The sequence below is a fragment of the Callorhinus ursinus genome, unplaced genomic scaffold, assembly GCF_003265705.2.
Source record: "Callorhinus ursinus isolate GAN/ISIS: 27379988/994484 unplaced genomic scaffold, GSC_fseal_2.0 scaffold9, whole genome shotgun sequence".
Lineage (NCBI taxonomy): Eukaryota > Metazoa > Chordata > Mammalia > Carnivora > Otariidae > Callorhinus > Callorhinus ursinus.
Window position 1 is genome coordinate 38,902,397 of NW_027397071.1, and position 21,096 is coordinate 38,923,492.

The window sequence follows — 21,096 nt, forward strand, 5'->3', positions numbered from 1 at the left end:
GTTTCTGTATCTTGAATAACACTAAAATGAACATGGGAATTATCTCTTTGAGAGCCTGTTTTCATTTTCTCTAGGTATATACCTAAAAGTGGGACTGCTGGATCATATGGTAGTGTTATTTTTAATTTTTTGAAGAACCTCCATATTGTTTTCCATGTTGGCTGTACCAATTTACATTCCTACCAAGAGTACACAAGGTTTCCCTTTTCTCTGCATCCTCATCAACACTTGTTATTTCTTGTCTTTTTGATGACAGCCATTCTAACAAGTTTGAGGTGATATCCCACTAGAGTAAATTTGCATTTTCCTGATGATTATTGATGTTGGGCACCTTTTCATGTACCTATTGGCCATTTGCATGTCTGCTTTGTCAGTTCTTCTGCCCATTTTAAAATCAGATTGTTTGTTTTCTTGCTATTGAGTTGTAAGAGTTCTTTACATATTTTGAATATTATCTCCTTATCAGATATATGAGTTGCAAATATTTTCTCCAATTCTGTAGTTGCCTTTTCATTTTGTTGATCATTCCTTTGCTGTGAAAAAGATTTTTAGTTTATTTTTGCTTTTGCTGCCAATAGTGTATGGTTTTTATACCATATGTGAATATTATTTGAAGGTGTACTGAATTCAGCTGTAAGTCCTAAAGCAACCATTAAAATACCAAAATAATGAATTCTATCTAATAAATCAACAAAGGATACAAAATGGGGTCATAAAAAATAATCCAAAAGAAGGCAGAAAAAAAGGAAAAAGGGAACAGATAAGTAGAAAAAGAAGTAATATAATAGCAGATTTAATAAAAACATAATAATCTGAGTGTAAATGAAATAAACACCCCAATTAAAAATAAGATATTTTCTGATTGTATACAAAAAACAAGAGCCAAATATATGTTGTCTATAAGAAACCCACTTTAAATATAAAGACACAAAGGGCGCCTGGGTGGCTCAGTTGGTTAAGCGACTGCCTTCGGCTCAGGTCATGATCCTGGAGTCCCGGGATCGAGTCCCACATCGGGCTCCCTGCTCAGCAGGGAGTCTGCTTCTCCCTCTGACCCTCTTCCCTCTCGTGCTCTCTATCTCTCATTCTCTCTCTCTCAAATAAATAAATAAAATCTTTTAAAAAAATAAAAAATAAATACAAAGACACAAAGAAGTTAAAAGAATAGTAAAAGCTATATCATGCCAACTCATCAAAAAGAAAGCTGGAGTGGATATATTAATATTAAACACAGATTTCAAGCAAAATAATATTACTAGGGAAAAAGGGCCATTTTATAATGATAAAGCCGAAGACACAGCAATCTTAAATGTTTATGTACCCAATAACAGAGCTCCAAAACACTTTATTTTTTTATTTAAATTCAATTAGCCAACATATAGTACATCAATTAATTTCAAATGTAGAGTTCAATAACTCATCAGTTGCATATAACACCCAGTGCTCATCACATCACCTGCCTTCTTAATGCCCATCACACAATTACCCCATCCCCCTACCCAACTCCCCTCCAGGAACCTTTAGTTTGTTTCCTATAGTTAAGACTTTCTCATGATTTTTCTCCCTCTCTGATGACTTCCCTTTCAGTCTTCCCTCCATTCCTCTATGATCCTCTGTGCTGCTTGTTATATTCCACATATGAGTGATATATAAACATATGATAATTGTCTTTCCCTGGATTTTTCCCCTCAGCATAATACCCTCAAGTTCCATCCATGTTGATGTAAATAGTTAAGTATTCATCCTTTCTGATGGCTGAGTAATACTCCATTGTGTATATACACCACATCTTCTTTATCCATTCATCTGTCGATGGACACCTGGGCTCTTTCCATAGTTTGACTATTGTGGACATTGCTGCTATGAACACTGGGGGTACATGTGCCCTTCAGATTCTACATTTGTATCTTTGGGGTAAATACCTAATAGTGTAATTGCTGAGTCATAGGGTAGCTCTATTTTTCACATCTTGAGGAACCTCCATACTGTTTTCGAGAGTGACCCTTGCCAACACTTGTTTTTCCTGACTTGTTAATTTTAGCCATTCTGACTGGTGTGAGGTGGTATCTCATTGTGGTTTTGATTTATATTTCCCTGATCCTGAGGGATGTTGAGCATTTTTTCATGTGTCTGTTGGGCATTTGGAAGTCTTCTTTGGAGAAATGTCTGTTCATGTCTTCTGCCTATTTCTTGACTAGATTATTTGATTTTTCAGTGTTGAGTGTGATAAATTCTTTATAGATATTGGATACTAACCCTTTATCAAATATGTCATTTGCAAATATCTTCTCCCATTCTGTAAGTTGTCTTTTAGTTTTGTTGACTGCTTCCTTTGCTTTTTATCTTGACTAAATCCCAAAACTACATTTTTGCCTTTGTTTCCCTTGCCTCAGGAGATATAACTAGCAAGAAGTTGCTATGGTCAAGGTCAAAGAGGTTGCTGCCTGTGTTCTCCTCTAGGATTTTGATGGATTCCTGTCTCACATTTAGGTCTTTCATCCATTCTGAGTTTATCTTTGTGTATGGTGTAAGAAAGTGGCCCAGTTTCATTCTTTTGCATGTGGCTGTCCAGTTTTCCCAACATCATTTGTTGAAGAGACTTTTTCCATTGGATATACTTTACTGCTTTGCTGAAGCTTGGTTGACCATAGAGTTCAGAGTCACTTCTGGGTTCTCTATTCTGTTCCAGTGATCTATGTGTCTGTTTTTGTGCCAGTTCCATACCATTTTGATCACTACAGCTTTGTAATATAGCTTGAAGTCCAGATTTGTGATGCCACCAGCTTTGGTTTTCTTTTTCAACATTCCTTTGGCTATTTGGGGTCTTTGTGTTTCCATACAAATTTTAGGATTGTTCTAGTTCTGTGAAAAATGTTGATAGTATTCTGACAGGGATTGCATCAAATGTGTAGATTGCTCTGGGTACTATAGTCATTATAAAATATTTATTCTTTCAATCCATGAGCATGGAATGTTTTTCCATTTCTTTGTGTCTTCCTCAATTTCCTTCATAGGTATTCTGTAGTTTTTAGAGTACAGATACTTTATCTCTTTCATTAGGTTTATTCCAAAGCTCTTAGTTTTCCCCCATTGAGGACGATATTAGCCGTGGGTTTTTTGTATATGGCCTTTATTATGTTGAGGTATGTTCCCTCTATTCCTACTTTGTTGAGAGTTTTTATCATGAATGGATGTTATTCTTTTTTTTTAAATTTTATTATGCTTTGTTAGTCATCATACAATACATCATTAGTTTTTGATGTGGTGATCCACAATCCATTGTTTTCGTATAACACCCAGTGCTCCATGCAGTACATGCCCTCCTGAATACCTATCACCGGGCTAACCCCTCCCCTCTCCCCCCTCCCCTCTAAAACCCTGTTTGTTTCTCAGAGTCCATCGTCTCTCATGGTTCATCTCTCCCTTCAATTTCCTCCCCCTTAATTTTTCCCTTCCTTCTGCTAATGTCCTCCATGCTATTCCTTATGTTCCACAAATAACTGAAACCATATGATAATTGACTTTCTCTGCTTGACTTATTTCACTTAGCGTAATCTCCTCCAGTCCCATCCATGTTGATGTAAAAGTTGGGTATTCATCCTTTCTGATGGCTGAGTAATATTCCACTGTATATATGGGCCACATCTTTAACCATTCATCTGTTGAAGGGCATCTCAGCTCTTTCCACAGTTTGGCTATTGCAGACATTGCTGCTATGAACATTGGGGTGCATATGGCCCTTCTTTTCACTACATCTGTGTCTTTGGGGTAAATACCCAGGAGTACAATTGCTGGGTCATAGGGTAGCTCTATTTTTAAATTTTTGAGGCACCTCCACACTGTTTTCCAAAGTGGCTGTACCAACTTGCATTCGACCAACAGTGTAAGAGGGTTCCCCTTTCTCCCCAACCTCTCCAACATTTGTTGTTTCTTTCCCTGTCCATTTTTGCCATTCTAACTGGTGTAGGTAGTATCTCAGTGTGGTTTTGATTTGAATTTCCCTGATGGCTATGACACAATGTCCCATGTGTGCTTTTTTCATGTGTCTGTTAGCCTATTAGTTTTCTCTATGACAAACCCACAGCAGATATTATCCTCAATGGGGAAAAGCTGAGAGCCTTTCCCTTAAGATCAGGAACACGTCAGGGATGCCCACTCTTGCCATTACTATTATTCAACATAGTACTACAAGTCCTAGCAACAGCAATCAGACAAAAAAAAAGAAATAAAAGTATTCAAATTGGGAAAAGAAGAAGTCAAACTCTCTCTTTGCAGATGACATGATACTTTATGTGGAAAACCCAAAAGACCACCCCCAAATTACTAGAACTCATACAGCAATTCAGTAATGTGGCAGGATACAAATCAATGCACAGAAATCAGCTGCTTTCTTATACACTAACAATGCAACTGTAGAAAGAGGAATTAGAGAAACAATTCCATTTACAATAGCACCAAAAACCGTAAGATACCTCAGAATAAACCTAACCAAAGAGGTAAAGGATCTATACTCTAGGAACTACAGAACACTCATGAAAGAAATTGAAGAAGACACAAAAAGATGGAAAAACATTCCATGCTCATGGATCGGAAGAATAAACATTATTAAAATGTCTATGCTACCCAGAGCAATCTATACCTTCAATGCCATCCCGATCAAAATTCCAATGACATTTTCAAAGTGCTGGAACATACAATCCTAAAATTTGTATGGAATCAGAAAAGACCCCGAATTGCCAAGGAGATGTTGAAAGAGAAAAAGAAAGCTGGGGGCATCACATTGCCCAATTTCAAGCTATATTACAAAGCTGTGATCACCAAGAAGGCATGGTACTGGCACAAAAACAGACATAAAGACCAGTAGAACAGAATAGAGAACCCAGATATGGACCCTCCACTCTATGGTCAAATAATCCTCGACAAAGCAGGAAAAAGCATGCAATGGAAAAAAGACAGTCTCTTCAATAAATGGTGTTGGGAAAATTGGACAGCCACATGCAGAAGAATGAAACTCGACCATTCTCTAACACCATGAATGGATGTTATTCTTTGTCAGATGTTTTTTCTGAATCAACTGAGAGGACCATATGGTTCTTATCCTTTATTAATGTGGCATATCATGTTGATTGATTTGCAAATATTGAACCACCCTTGAAAGCCAGGAGTAAATCCCCCTTGATAGTGGTTAGTGATTCTTTTAACATACTGTTGGATTCAATTTGGTAGTATTTTATTGAGGATTTTTGCATCTGTATTCATCAGGCATATTGGCCTATAGTTCTCTTTTTTAGTGGAGTCTTTGTCTGGTTTTGGAATCAAGATAATGCTGACCTCATAAAATGAGTTTGGAAGTTCTCCTTCCATTTCTATTTTTTGGAATTGTTTGATAATAGGTATTAACTCTTCTTTAAATGTTTGACAGAATTCCTCTGTGAAGCCAGCTGGCCCTAGACTTTTGCTTGTTGGGAGATTTTTGATTACTGGTTCAATTTCTTTGCTGGTTATCAGTCTGTTGAAGTTTTCTATTTCTTCCTGTTTCAGTTTTGGTAGTTTATACATTTCTAGGAATTTATCCATTTCTTCCAGATTGTCCAATTTGTTGGCATGTAATTTTTCATAATATTATAATTTCTGTGGTGTTGGTTGTGATCTCTCCTCCTTCATTTGTGATTTTATTTATTTGGGTCATTTCTCTTTTCTTTCTAACAAGTCTGGCTGAGTACTTATTAATTTTATTAATTCATTCAAAGAACTAGCTCTTAGCTTTGTTGATCTGTTCTATTTTTTTCTATATCATTTATTTCTCCTCTAATATTTATTATTTCCCTTCTTCCGTTGGCTCTAGGCTTCATTTGTTGTTCTTTGTCAACCTCCTTTAGGCGTAAAGTTAGGTTGTTTGAGATTTTGCTTGCTTCTTGAAGCACGCCTGTATTGCTATATACTTCCATCTCATGACCACTTTTGCTGCATCCCAAAGGCTTTGTGTTTTCATTTTCATTTGTTTCCATGTATTTTTTAATTTCTTCTTTAATTTCCTGGTTGACCCATTCATTCTTTAGTAGGATGTTCTTTAACCTCCATGTGTTTGTGGTCTTTCCAAATATTTTCTTGTGGTTGACTTCAAGGTTCATAGCATTTTGGTCAGAAAACATGCATTATATGGTCTCTTATCTTTTTGTACTTGTTGAGGCCTGATTTGTGACCTAGTGTGTGATCTCTTCTGGAGAATGTCCCATGTGTGCTTGAAAAGAATGTGTATTCTGCTGCTTTAGGATGAAACGTTCTGAATATATTTGTTAAGTTCATCTGGCCCAGTGTGTCATTCAAAGCCATTGTTTCCTTGTTTATTTTTTTTGCTTAAATGATCTGTCCATTGATGTAAGTGGGGTGTGAAAGTCCCCTACTATTATTGTATATTATCAATGAGTTCCTTTATGTTTGTTATTAATGGTTTTGTATATTTGGGTGCTCCCAAGTTGAGGGCATAAATGTTTACAATTGTTAGATATTCTTGTTGGGGAATAGACCCCTTTATTATGATATAGTGTCCTTCTTCATCTCTTGTTACAGTCTTTGGCTGAAAATCTAGTTTGTCTGATATAAGTATGGCTACTCTGACTTTTTTTGACATCCATTTGTGTGATAAATGTTTCTCCATCCCCTCACTTTCAATATGCAGATGTTTTTAGATCTTAAATGAGTCTCTTGTAGGCAACACATAGATGGATTTTGTTTTTTTATCCGTTCTGACACACTATGTCTTCTGATTGGAGCATTTAGTCCATTTACATTCAGAGTAATTATTGACAGATATGTATTTAGTGCATTTTATTATTTGTTTTGTTGTTGTTTCCGGAAATTTTCTCCGTTCTTTTCTAGTCTTCATTGTTTTTGTCCTTTCCTTCCCACTCAGAGTCCCCTTTAATATTTCTTATGAGGCTGGTCTAGTGGTAACAAACTCCTTCAGTTTTTATTTGTCTGGGAAACTGTCTATCCTTCTATTCTGAATGACAGCCTTGTGAGACAGAGTATTCTTGGCTGCATATTTTTCCCATTGAGCACATTGAATATATCATGTCACTCCCTTCTTGCCTGCCAGGTTTCTGTAGAAGACATGTTGATAACCTTATTGGTCTTCCCTTGTAAGTTAGGGACTTCTTTTCTTATGTCTTGCTGCTTTTAGGGTTTTTTCTTTATTAGTATATTTTGCAAATTTAACTACAATGTGTCTTGGTGTTGGCCTGCTTTTGTTAATTCTGATGGGAGTCTCTGTGCCTCGTGGATTTGGATGTCTGCTTCCTTCCCCAGATTAGGGAAGTTTTCAGCTATAATTTCTTCAAATAAACCTTCTGCTCCCTTTCCTCTCTCTTCTTCTTCTGGGACTCCTTTGATATGAATGTTATTACGTTTGATGGAGTCACTGAGTTTCCTACATCTACTTTCGTTATCAAAAATTTTTTTCTCTTTTGTTCAGCTTCATTACTTTCCATAATTCTATATCATATTCTATTTCCACTAGAACTGAAGCTTTGCAGAGCTTTTGTAGTCAGTAGACATGGTGTGTGTGGAGGTTTGAGCTGGTCTTCTGGGGGAGGGTTGTTAGGCACACTTGCCTGAGAAAAACAGTCCCAGCAGAGCGCAGTGGGGTAGGACTTGGGGTAAGCAGGTTAGGCAGCCGTTGTTGGTGCTGTGCTGTTTACTGAAGTTGGTTTATGCTGAAGGGCTGGTGGTGGGAAATGGTGCCAATCTGCTCCTTTGTCTTTGGAGAGAGGAGTCCATGCTTACTGCTTTCAGAGGAGCAAGTAATTTCCCCTTGTGTGTCATGGGTATTTTTTAGATCACTGATTTCACACTGTCAGTCTTTGGGTCACTTGCCTGCCTGGAGCAGCCCAGCACACCTTGGCTCTACCCTAGCCAGGCCTGCTGAATTTTAAAATTCCAAACTTCAGGTACAGAGATCTTCACTTTTCCTGTGGGAAAAGGTCTCACCGTGGTGGGACTGACCCTGAAGGGCAGTTATGCCAGAGTGCAGGAGTGTGGATTTTGGAGTAAAGCACAGCAAAGAGCCAGTGTCGAGGTTAGGCACCCTCAGCAGGTGCCTCTGCACCTATGCTTAAGGATGGGAGAGGAAAATGGTGCCTGCTGGTTCTTTTGTCCCCAGAGAAGCAATGCTGCCTCTCACAGATGCTCTCCAAAAAGTACAAGCAATCTCTCCCCAGACTCCTTAGGCACTCCTCAGATTATGCACTTTGTCCCTGGGTTGTTTGCATGCCTCTTCTCTAGGACTAGGACAGCTTCCTCGGGTCTCTATCCCACCCAAAACGGGGAACCTCTAAAACTCCAGTCTTTGAGCCCTGCTAGTGGCAAAAACTCATGAAATTCAGCCCCTTTCGTTTTCCCAGCCAATGGCTTTGGGGAAGTGTTCTCTTTGTGTTTATCCCTGTGCACTCCACTGTCTCTTAACTTTTTGTGACAAGGACTCCCTTCCCTCCACAGCACCTGCGATCTTTTTCTCCCCCAAACAATGGTTCCGTACTTCCTACCTTCCTCGAAGGAGCTTCTTCCCTCCATCCAGTTGTGCAGTATGTTCTATCAGTCCTCAGATCGATTGCTGGAGTATTCAGAATGATTTGATAGATATGTAGTTGTGTTCGAAGGACAAGGAAAGCCTAGGGTCCTCCTACTACATTGCCATTTTAATTCATTATCCCTTCTCTTTGAAGTTCTAACAGTTTTTATCTAAAGTGTTTTGGACTCACCAAGATACTAGCCAATAGGATCCAACAGTATATTAAAAGGATTATTCACCATGACCAAGTGGGATTTATTTCCGAGATGCAACGGTGGTTTGATATCCCCAAATCAATCAAATCAATCAACAACATTAATAAAAGAAAGGACAAGAACCATATGATCTTCTCGATAGATGCAGAAAAAGCATTTGACGAAGTACAGCATTCCTTCTTGATTAAAACTCTCTACAGTGTAGGGATGGAGAGAGAACATACCTCAATATCATAAAAGCCATATAATGAAAAGCCCACAGTGAATATCATTCTCAATGGGGAAAAAAATGAGAGCTTTTCCGCTATGACCAGGAACATGACAGAGATGCCCATTCTCACCTGTTGTTCAACATAGTACTAGAAGCCCTAGCCTCAGCAATCAGACAAGAAGAATAAATAAAATGCATCAAATTGGCAAAAAAGAAGTCCAACTCTCACTCTTCACAGACAATATGATTCTCTATCATGTAGAAAACCCAAACATCCAAAAGACTCCACCCAAAAATTACTAGAACTCATATAAGAATTCAGCAAAGTCACAGGATATAAAATCAATGCACAGAAGTTAGTTGCATTTCTATACACTAACAGTGAGGCAGAAGAAAGAGAAATCAAGGAACTGATCCCATTTACAACTGCACCAAAAACCATAAGATACCCAGGAATAAACCTAACCAAAAGGTAAAGGATTGTACTCTGAAAACTATGAAACACTGATGAAAGACACATAGAATTGGAAAAACATTCCCTGGCTCATGGATTGGAAGAATAAATATTGTTAAAATGTCTATACTACCAAAGCAATCTACACATTTAATGCAATTCCTATCAAAATACTATTAACATTTTTCACAGAGCTAGAACAAACAATCCTAAAATTTGTATGGAAACACAAAGACCCCAAATAGCCAAGGGAATGTTGAAAAAGAAAACCAAAGCTGGTGGCATCACCATTCTGGACTTCAAGCTGTATTACAAAGTTGTAGTGATCAAGATGGTATGGAACTGGCACAAAAACAGACACATAGATCACTGGAACAGAATAGAGAACCCATGGGTGCCTGGGTGGCTCAGTCGTTGGGCATCTGCCTTCAGCTCAGGTAATGATCCCAGGGTCCTGGGATCAAGTCCCGCATCGGACTCCCTGCTTAGTGGGAAGCCTGCTTCTCCCTCTCCCACTCCCCCTGCTTGTGTTCCTGCTCTCACTGTCTCTCTCTGTCAAATAAATAATTAAATAAATCTTAAAAAAAAAAAAAAGAAAGAATAGAGAACCCAGAAGTGGACTCTGAACTCTCTTGTCAACCAAGCTTCAGCAAAGCAGGAAAGAATATGTTTATAGCTGCAATGTCCACAATAGCCGAACTGTGGAAAGAGCCAAGATGTCCATTGACAGATGAATGGATAAAGAAGATGTGGTATATATATGCAATGGAATGTTATGCAGCCATCAAAAGGAATGAAATCTTGCCATTTGCAACAATGTGGATGGAACTGGAGGATATTATGCTGAGTGAAATAAGTCAATCAGAGAAAGACATGTATCATATGACCTCACTAATATGAGGAATTCTTAATCTCAGGAAACAAACTGAGTGTTGCTGGAGTGGTGGGGGGTGGGAGGGATGGAGTGGCTGGCTGGGTGATAGACATTGGGGAGGATATGTGCTATGGTGAGTGCTGTGAATTGTTCAAGACTGCTGAATCACAGACCTGTACCTCTGAAACAAATAATACATTATATGTTAAAAAAAAAAAAGAAGAAGAAGAAGATAACAGGAGGGGAAGAATGAAGAGGGGGAAATCGGAGGGGGAGATGAACCATTAGAGACTATGGACTCTGAAAAACAAACTGAGGGTTCTAGAGGGGAGGGGGGTGGAGGGATAGGTTAGCTTGGTGATGGGTATTAAAGAGGGCACGTTCTGCATGTAGCACTGGGTGTTATACATAAACAATGAATCATGGAACACTACATCAAAAAGTAATGATGTAATGTATGGTGATTAACATAACATAATAATAAAAAAAAAGAAGAGTTGGTATATATATGTGTATATATATACACATACACAGTAGAATATTACTCAGCCATAAAAAAAGAAGAAAATCTTGCCATTTACAACAACACGGTTGGAGCTAGAGTGTATTATGCTAAGTGAAATAGAGAAAGACAAATACTGTATGACTTCACTCTTATGTGAAATTTAAGAAACAAAACAGATGAACACAGAGAGGAAAAAAAAAGAGAGGCAAACCATAAAACAGATGCTTAACTATAGAGAAAAAACTGAGAGTTACTAGAGGGGAGGTAGGCAGGGGGATGAGTTAAATGGGTGGTGGGTATTAAGGAAGGCACTTGTGATAAGCACTAGGTATTGTATGTAAGTGATGAATCATTAAATTCAACACCTGAAACTAATACTACACTGTATGTTAACTAACTGGAATTTAAATAAAAACTTGAGGAAAAAGAAAAAAAAATGAATGAGGGAGGAGGAAAATGATTTTGAACTTTATGTATGCAAATGATTTTGAACTTATGTATGCCAATTAGTATACACACAGTGTCCACTATTAAAAAGAGAACTTCTAAGAGAAATAGACAAATCCACAATTATAGTTGGAATTGTCAGCATCCCTCTTTCAATAATTGATAGAATAAATAGACAAGAAAACAATAAAAATATAGAAGACTTGAAGAGGGGCACCTGGATGGCTCAGTCGGTTAAATGTCTGACTCTTGATTTTGGCTCAAGTCACGATCTCAGGGTTGTCAGACTGAGACCCACAACCGGCTCTGCGCTCAGCAGGAAATGTGCTTGAGATTCTCTCTCCCTCTCCCTTGCCCCTCCCCTCATTCGTACTCTCTTGCTCTCTCTCTCTCTAAAATAAATAAAATGGGGCTCCTGGCTGGCTCAGGTGGTTAAGTGACCAACTCTTGATTTCAGCTCAGGTCATGATCTTGGGGTCGTGGGATTGAGCCCCTCACTGGGCTCTGTGCTCAGTAGGGAGTCTGCTTCTCTCCCCCTCCCCCAACTCATGCACTCTCTCTCCGGCCCCCTCTCTAAACTAAATAAATAAATCTTTAAAAATAATTAAATAAATAAATAAATCTTAAAAGAAATAAAAAGACTTGAAGAATATTATCAATCAACTTAAACTAACTGATATTCATGGAAAATTCCATGCAACAACAGTAAAATATACATTGTTTTCAAGTATACATGGAACATTTCCAAGATAGATCATATTCTGGACCATAAAAACAAGAGTCAATACAGCTCAAAGGATCCATATCAGACAACATATGTCCTTGACCATAATGGAATTAAATTAGAGATTTGTAATAGAAAGATATCTGGAAAATTCCCTAATACTGGAAACTAAGTAACACACTTCTAAATAACCCAGGTCAAAGAAGAAATTAAAAATGAAATTAGAAGGTATTTTTAACTTTTTTGAATGACAAACACAACATATCGAAAATTGTGAAATATAGGGGTGCTTGAGTGGCTCAGTCAGTTAAGCATCTTCCTTCGGCTCAAGTCATGATCCCAGGGTCCTGGGATGGAGCCCCACATTGGGCTCTCTGCTCAGTGGGGAGTCTACTTTTGCCCTTCCCCCTGTTTGTGCTCTCTCTCTCTCTCTCTTTCATTTGCTCATTCTCTCTCAAATAAATTAGTTTTAAAAAATTGTGTAATATAGCTAAAGCATTACTCAGAGGGAAATTTATAGCACTAAATGACTATATTAGAAAAGAAAAAAGGTCTCAAATCGATCATCTCAGATTCTACCTTCAGAATCCTGAGAAAGAAGAGCAAACTAAGCACAGAGTAAGCAGAAGAAAGAAAGAGAGAGAGAGAGAGAGAGAGAGAGAAGCAAACCAGAAAACAGACTCTTAACTATAGAGACCTGAGGATTACTGGAGGGGAGGTTGGTGGGTAATGGGTTAAATGGGTGATGGGGATTAAGGAGTGCACTTGTGATGAGCACTGGGGGTTGTACAGAAGTGTTGAATCATTATATTGCACACCTGAAACTAATATCACACTGTATATTAACTGGAATTGAAATAAAAACTTGGAAGACAACAAGCAAACAAATATTTGCTCAAAAAAAAAAAGACTGATAAAAGCAGAAATTCATGAAATGGAGAACAAGAAAAGACAAAATCAATTAAATCAAAAATTGGTTTCTTGAAAACACCAATAAAATTGATAACCTCTAGCCAGAATGACTAAGAAAAAAAGAGAATATTCAATTACCAACATCAAGAATAAGAATATATCACTGCAAACTTTACAAATATAAAAAGAATAATAAGGAGGTCATTAGGAACAATGTAATGTCAATAAATTCAAGTTGGGTGAAATGACAAATTCTTTGAAAGACCCATCTACCAAAGCTCATTCAACAAGAAAGAGGTAATCTGAATAGTACCATATCTGTTTAATAAGGTGGATTTACAGTCAAAAACCTTCCTAGAAAGAAAATCCCACATTCTAATGGCTTCATTTGTGAATTCTACCAAACATTTAAGGGATAAATAAAACCAGTTCTACACAAACTGTTCTAGCAAGTTAAAGAGGAGGGAATACTTTCAAACTCATGTTAAGAACGTAATTAATTTTGTTCCAGACATCAGTTATTTTTGGCTAATTCCCACTTGTATATATTGAATTACTATAAGGTATTTCAATTATTTAAGAAAATTTCTAGTTCTGTGCCTATCCAACAGCCAAAGCTTTTCCATCCATTGGATGATGTTTTTATTATAAATGAACCTAAAGAGTGTTATCTCTACAATAAAGAGTTCTGAAACATAGATTTCAATGGATTTGCAAAGTAATCAAATTTTAAATCAAACTCTACTGATGTACAAAACTCTTTTCCTTTTTAAGCATATGAGCAAAAATATGTATTTCATTAAAGTAAATATTTTTCAATTCACCTTAAAGAGAAGAATAAAAACCATCTATCACTTTTTTTTTACAGGATGTGCCTATAAGCACTAAGTATTTAATTTTGAAAAATATCCAAAGACACTGTTTCATCTTAAAGTTCAAGCATATTTGGGCGCCTGGGTGGCTCAGTTGGTTAAGCGACTGCCTTCGGCTCAGGTCACGATCCTGGAGTCCCGGGATCAAGTCCCGCATCGGGCTCCCTGCTCGGCGGGGAGCCTGCTTCTCCCTCTGACCTTCTTCCCTCTCATGCTCTCTCTCTACCATTCTCTCTCTCTCTCTCAATAAATAAATAAAATCTTTAAAAAACATAAAAAAAAAATAAAAACCAAATGCTCCATTAAAAAAAAAAAAGTTCAAGCATATTTGAAGGCTAATAAAACTTTACATAATGTTCACCTTTAAGAAGCACCCATAATCTTTGGATCTAACATAATTTTTATCTAGTTATTTATTAAGCAAAAATTAATTATAGTCTAAGTTTTAAAAAGATTATAAACTTTTTAAGTAAATATTTGATTAATGAAAATATGCCAATTCCTCAATTAAGAAACTTCATTTTTACTATAACATAGAATAGGAAATTGGGAAAAAATGTTTCCTTTAAAAGGCATAAAAATGTTCCAGGTATTAATAATGAAGTACTTTTCCAAAATATTTTTATATTTTCCAATTGTTATATCACATTAAGACAAATTATATCATATAAAGTATAATAATATATAATATATACATACATACCGTGTCTTGCTTTGGAATTTGGACTAAAACAGAAAGAAGCTGCTCTGTATCAAGAAATCTTGATATAACTGAAACAAACAAAAAACATGTGCATTTAAACTTTGTGTTACAGTTCAAAATATAAACTATGTAAAGTATTATTCTCAAATAATAAAATAGAACAGTTCTACCTACAAACATTACTTGTTTTAATCGTCTTTATCTATCTTACATGTGTCAGGAATAAAACAATGAATTTTAATGGTCTTTTCTTAATTTTATTATTTATAATCTGTCTTCAAAATCTGACACTGTTGATCATCCTTTCCTTCTAAAACCTTACTTCTCTGGCTTTTAGATGTTATTATAATTTTCTTCCCACCTTTTTGATCTATAACTTTTCTTCCTGATACTTAAGATTAGTTTAAAAACCCAGTTCAACCACTAACCATGTAGCGTACTAGAATTTACCTGTCTTCTCTGAACTTTGTTTTCATTTTTTAAATGTGGATAGTAACATCTACCTCCTAGGATTATTGTGAGGAGTAAGTGAGATAATATGTGTAAAGTACCTTGCACACACTAGAGCTCAAAACCGTTCTTTTGTTCTTCTCAACTCATTTTCCATCTTAAAGTTTTCTACAAAAATAAATTCATAGATAATTGTAATCTATCCCTTTTAAATATCTCCAGTTTTTTTTTAATTTTGCCATTTAACAGACCTTTTAAGGATGAACTCATTTCCTCACACTTAAAATACAGTAAACAATAGTAATTGTTTTTTAATAACTCATGACTATTATCATCACTGAAATATGTGACCTCAAAGCTTTTGTGTAGACTTACTGATACTTTCACAAAATGGATCCAACCTGCTACACTTTAAAAAAAAAACAACAAAAAGACAAAAATCTTATGTCACTTTCTTCCTGTTCAAACTGCCAAGTATCTTGTGGTATTTTTCAGTTTGCCTACCTCTGCAACACTGTCCCCTTCTAATTTGCTGCTTCTACAGTAATTAGCTATATTAAAACTATGTTTAAAAATCACAGTAGATTGTAATATAAATTATACTATTCAATAAGACATAATACTATTGTGACATTTTACATGTGATTCCACTAACCAGACTCTCCTAAGCCCTCATATAGATTGGCCTCTTTCTTTTTGGTCTCTTCTTCTTCCCTTCCCTAAGTCTATCATAACAACCAGAATAATGTTTCTAAAATAAGGGTTTGATCATATTACTCTCCTGATTTAAAATCATCAACTCCCTATTATTTGCAGGATAAAATCCCAAATGTCTTACCGTTATATAAAAGCCCTTCACAAGCTAGCCCCAAATCATAAGTAACTACTGGCCATGCCTTAAATACAGCAAACTCTTTCATATCAACATTAAATAAAACTGCAGAAGCTTATGTTAACTCTATCTTCCCCAACTTCCCAGAAAAACAAGAGTTCCCTAGAAAATAATGACTGCTCAAGATCACAGCCAATGGCACTCATATCAGATATTTATCCCAGCCACTACAACCAAAAAAATAGTGTTGTCGCCCTATGTGCATCAGTGTACCTTGCACAGGCATGTTCCCTTTGTCTCAAATATCATTTTTAGGATTCTCCTGTTGTCAAAATCCTACCCATTTCCTTAATATAGAACTGAAATATTATCAGCGCACACAGCTGGCTCAGTCGGCAGAGCATGCAACTCTTGATCTTGGGGTCATGAGTTCAAGCCCCACACTGAGTGCAGAGATCACATAAATAATAAATAAATGTAAAAAAAAAAGAACTGAAATATTATCCGTGGATCCTGTACTAATTATAAAACCAGGAAGGTAAGTCATATAAGGAGTCTGCTTTTCCCTCTCCCTCTGCCTGCCGCTCCCCCTGCTTGTGCTCTGTCATATAAATAAATAAAATCTTTTTTAAAAATTAAAAAAAAAAAGAATGACTTCCAGATATCTGGCTTGGTAAAGAGGTTGAATGTAGAGCTCTTCACTGGAATCAGGAAGACTGACTTAGAAGGGAAGATAGCACAGTTTGGGAACACTGAATTTGAAATGGTTGAGGAACATCTAAAAAGTGTTCAGTAGGCAATAAGATAGATGGGGCTAAAGGTCTGTAGAGATATCTGGGTATGAGATGTAGATTAGGAAGTCATGAATATGTGAGTGATAATTATAAAAGCAGGAAGGTAAGTCATATAAGAATATAGAGGGTGAAAAGACAACCTAGAATATGTCTTTGAAGAGGCTTAGCATTTAGGGACTAAGCAAAGGAATAGAAAGCTTAAAGAAGACTCAGAAGGAAAAAAAAAAAAGACTCAGAAGTCTTTTCCTTTTCCATGTGAAAGAAAGGACTCTGAAGTTTTTACTCTTACCTGGTCAGTGACAGATCTTTCTGAGGACATTCCAAGATTGTATACAGTCCTGAGGTCTATTTGGAAATCCATATAGATAACATTTCAAGGGAGATAACCAGTTGGTTCTGACTGGATATTCATGTAAACTTTTTTTTTATTATGTTAAATTAGCCAACATATAATACATCATTAGTTTTTTTTTTAATGTAGTGTTCAACGATTCATTAGTTGCGTATAACACCCAGTGCTCATATCACATGCCCTCCTTAATACCCATCACCTGGTTACCCCATCCCCTCAACCCCCCTCCCTTCTCTAACCCTCAGTTTGTTTCCTGGAGTCCAGAGTCTCTCGTGATTTGTCCCCCTCTATGATTTCTCCCCCTTCAGATTTCCCTCCCTTCCCCTGTGGTCCTCTGTGCTCTTCCTTATGTTCCACATACGAGTGAAACCATGTGATAATTGACTTTCTCTGCTTGACTTATTTCACTTAGCATAATCCCCTCCAGTCCCATCCATGTCAGTGCAAATGGTGGGTATTCCTCCTTTCTGATGGCTGAGTAATACTCCATTGTATACATGGACCACATCTTCTTTATCCATTCATCTGTTGAAGGGCATCTCGGCTCCTTCCACAGTCTGGCTATTATGGACATTGCTGCTAAGAACATTGGGGTGAATGTGCCCCTTCTTTTCACTACATCTGTATCTTTGGGGTAAATGCCTAGTAGTGCAATTGTAGGTCGTAGGGTAGCTCTATTTTTAACATCCTGAGGAACCACCATACTGTTTTCCAGAGTGGCTGTAGCAGCTTGCATTTCCATCAAGAGTGTAAAAGGGTTCCCCTTTCTCCACATCCTCACCAACATTTGTTGTTTCCTGTCCTGTAAATTTTTTAAAGAAATGAGTTTCAGAGCTAAAAAGGAAGGAAAACTCCAAAGAAGCAGGAAGAAAATCAGGAGATTTTGTAATTGCAAAAACAAAGAAAGACAGTAATTCAATAAGAAGAGATATCTAGCAGTATCATATAAGTTGGAGTTCAAATAAGAGAACTAATATGTGTCCATTAAATTTAACAACAATGATCCTGTAGGTGACTGTATTAGGCTGGGTTCTTCAGAAGCAGATCCTGACATGAGGACTGATGTGCAAGTGATTTATTAAGAATGTGCTTCCAGGGGTATCTGGGTGGCTCAGTTGCTTAAGCGTCCAACTCCTGATCTCAACTCAGGTCTTGATCTCAGGGTCATAAGTTCAAGCCCCACACTGGGCTCCACGGGATGTGGAGCCTACTTAAGAAAAAAAAAATGTGTTCCCAAATTTAAGAAACAAAATAGATGAACATATGGGAGGGGGGAAGAGAGAGAGGGAAACCAACCATAAAAGATTCTTTTAAAGATTTTATTTATTTGAAAGAGAGAGAGCACAAGCGGGGAGGGGCGGGGAGCAGCAGAGGGAGAGGGAGAAGCAGATTCCCCAGTGATGAGAAGGGAGCCTGATGCAGGGCTCCATCCCAGGACCCTGAGATCATTACCTGAGCTGAGGCAGACACTTAACCAAGTGAGCCACCCAGGCACCCAAGAGATTCTTTTTTTTTTTTTTTTTTTTTTTTAAGAGAGGGAGAAGCAGGCTCCCCACTGAGCAGGGAGCTGGATGCGGGACTCAATCCCAGGACCCTGGGATCATGACCTGAGCCGAAGGCAGATGCTTAAATGACTGAGCCACTCAGGCACCCCACCCAAGAGATTCTTAATGATAGAGAAAAACTGACAGATGATGGAGGGAGGTAGGTGGAGGGATGGGCTAGATGGTGATGGGTATTAAAGAGGGCACTTGTGATGAGCACTGGGTTTTGTACGTAAGTGATGAATCACTGAATTCTACTCCTGAAACCAATATTGCATTGTACATGAACTAAAATTTAAATAAATTTTTTAAAAATATGTTTCCAAGAGAAAATAGGAAAAGAGAGAAGGATGGGAAAGGGAAAAAAAGACAAGCCAAGTATAATTTCAGGCAAAGTCCTATAGAAGGTAAATTCAACTGATCCTATAGAAGAATCCTAGACTTTAAGTTATATTCAGGGTTTTCGCCAAACCAATATGAAAAGGGCAGGGTTTTATCTCATTGTGGTTTTGATTTGTATTTCCTGATGCCAAGAGATGTGGAGCATTTTTTCATGTGTCTATTGGCCATTTGGATGTCTTCTTTGGAGAAATGTCTGTTCATGTCTTCTGCCCATTTCTTGACTGGATTTTTTGGTCTTTGGGTGTTGAGTTTGATAAGTTCTTTAAAGATTTTGGATACTAGCCCTTTATCTGATATGTCATTTGCAAATATCTTCTCCCATTCGTAGGTTGCCTTTTAGTTTTGTTGACTGTTTCCTTTACTGTGCAAAAGTTTTTATCCTGATGAAGTCCCAATAGTTTTTGTTTTCATTTCCCTTGCCTTCAGAGACAGGTCTAGTAAGAAGTTACTGTGGTTGAGGTCAAAGAGGTTGCTGCCTGTGTTCTCCTCTAGGATTTTGATGGATTCCTGTCTCACATTTAGATCTTTCATCCATTTTGAGTGGGTGATGGGCATTAAGGAGGGCACTTGATGTAATGTAATACCCCAGTGGGGTACTATATCCAATTGATGTATCACTAAATTCTACCCACAAAACTAATAATATAATATATGTTAACTAAATAGAGTTTTAATAAAAATTTTTCAAAAAGAGCAGGGTTTTCATACTCCTACTTCATTCAGTGATTTAAGGGCTGCAAGGCACTTCTGGCACGCTGCTTGAGAGCAAAATGCTCTAACAGTCTGGGGCCAGGATTCCAATGAGATTCCAAGGGTGGGCCAGTAGAAGCAAAAGCCACACAGAGCAAGAAAAGGGGTACACAGAAAGGTAAAACAGACCCAAGAGGATCTTGACAAAGAACCAGTAACATTTGCTACAGTAACCTTGACTAGAGGAATCTCACACAGTAAGCACAGAAACAAGACTGAAGCAGACTGAAATGTTGTAAAGAGAAGAGAGTGACTACAGAAAATCTTTCAACCAGTTTACATATGAATTGGGAGAAGAGAGAAATAAGGTGGTAGCTGGAGAAGGTAAAGTCCAGCGAGATTTTTTTTTTTTTTTTTACAAAGATGGGAAAGACAGGAGGAAGAGAGAAAGGTATTAAAGATACAGGAGACAAATGAGTACAAAGACAGTATCCAGAACATAGGTGGAGCAATTAGCTATAGGCAGGAGAAGGGCAACTGCATATTTAGTAGCAGAAAGTTTAAAAAGATGACAATTATTGGAATTTGACTAACATTACATAATTAAATAACTTCATATTCTAGGCACTTATGTATTACATGGAATGCCAGGTATAGGTCGGCCAAAAAGATGTTGCTGTGAACAAGAAAAGGATTACAATTAAAAATGTCCTCTTTGTGGGGCACCTGGCTGGCTTAGTCAGGGAGCATGCAACTGTTGAGCTCAGGGCTGTGAGTTTGAACCCCATGTTGGGTGTAGAGATTACTAAAAAATAAATTTTAGGGTGCCTGGGTGGCTCAGTTGGTTAAGCAACTGCCTTCGGCTCAGGTCATGATCCTGGAGTCCCAGGATCGAGTCCCATATCGGGCTCCTTGCTCAGCAGGAAGTCTGCTTCTCCCTCTGACCCTCCCCCCTCATGTGCTCTCTCTCTCTCTCAAATAAATAAAATCTTTAAAAAAAATAAAATAAAATAAAATAAACTTAAAAAAAATGATTTCTTTGTAGCTTGCTCAAGGCCTCCTAGATTTTCATGTACCAGAACACCAGGTGGAATGGTTGGGAGAGCAAGGGTATGAAAGACAGATCGAACTGCTAGGAACCAGGAACTGGTCTAGGAACAGTACGTATCTACTGTCCTTCCACCTACAGATTTTTTTTTTAAAGAGTATTCTTTTATTTATTTATTTTTTAAGATTTTATTTATTTATTTGACAGAAAGAGACACAGTGAGAGAGGAACACAAGCAAGAGGGGGTGGGAGAGGGAGAAGCAGGCTCCCCACTGAGCAGGGAACCCGACGTGGGGCTCGATCCCAGGGGAGCCGAAGGCAGACACTTAACGACTGAACCACCCAGGCACTCCCTTCCACCTATAGATTTGAGAAGAGAACTGTATTGCCATGCGAGCGAACAGATAGCCAGATGCCAAAGGCAATTCTCTTACCTTATGTTATGGGGGTTGAATTATATCCCCAAAACATATTTTGAGTCCTAAACCCTGGTATCTG

The 21,096-nt window shown here is 37.6% G+C and overlaps 1 protein-coding gene across 3 annotated transcripts in view; it reads right to left on the minus strand.

Annotated features, from left to right (window-relative positions):
- Positions 1-21,096, minus strand: part of MSH4 (mutS homolog 4) — a 98,157-nt gene that overhangs the window by 53,094 nt on the left and 23,967 nt on the right. For all 3 annotated transcript variants that reach the window (XM_025872040.2, XM_073896494.1, XM_073896493.1), the window contains exon 8: positions 14,487-14,554. In XM_025872040.2, the coding sequence (XP_025727825.2) occupies positions 14,487-14,554 (68 nt within the window). The remainder of the gene's footprint in view (positions 1-14,486; positions 14,555-21,096) is intronic.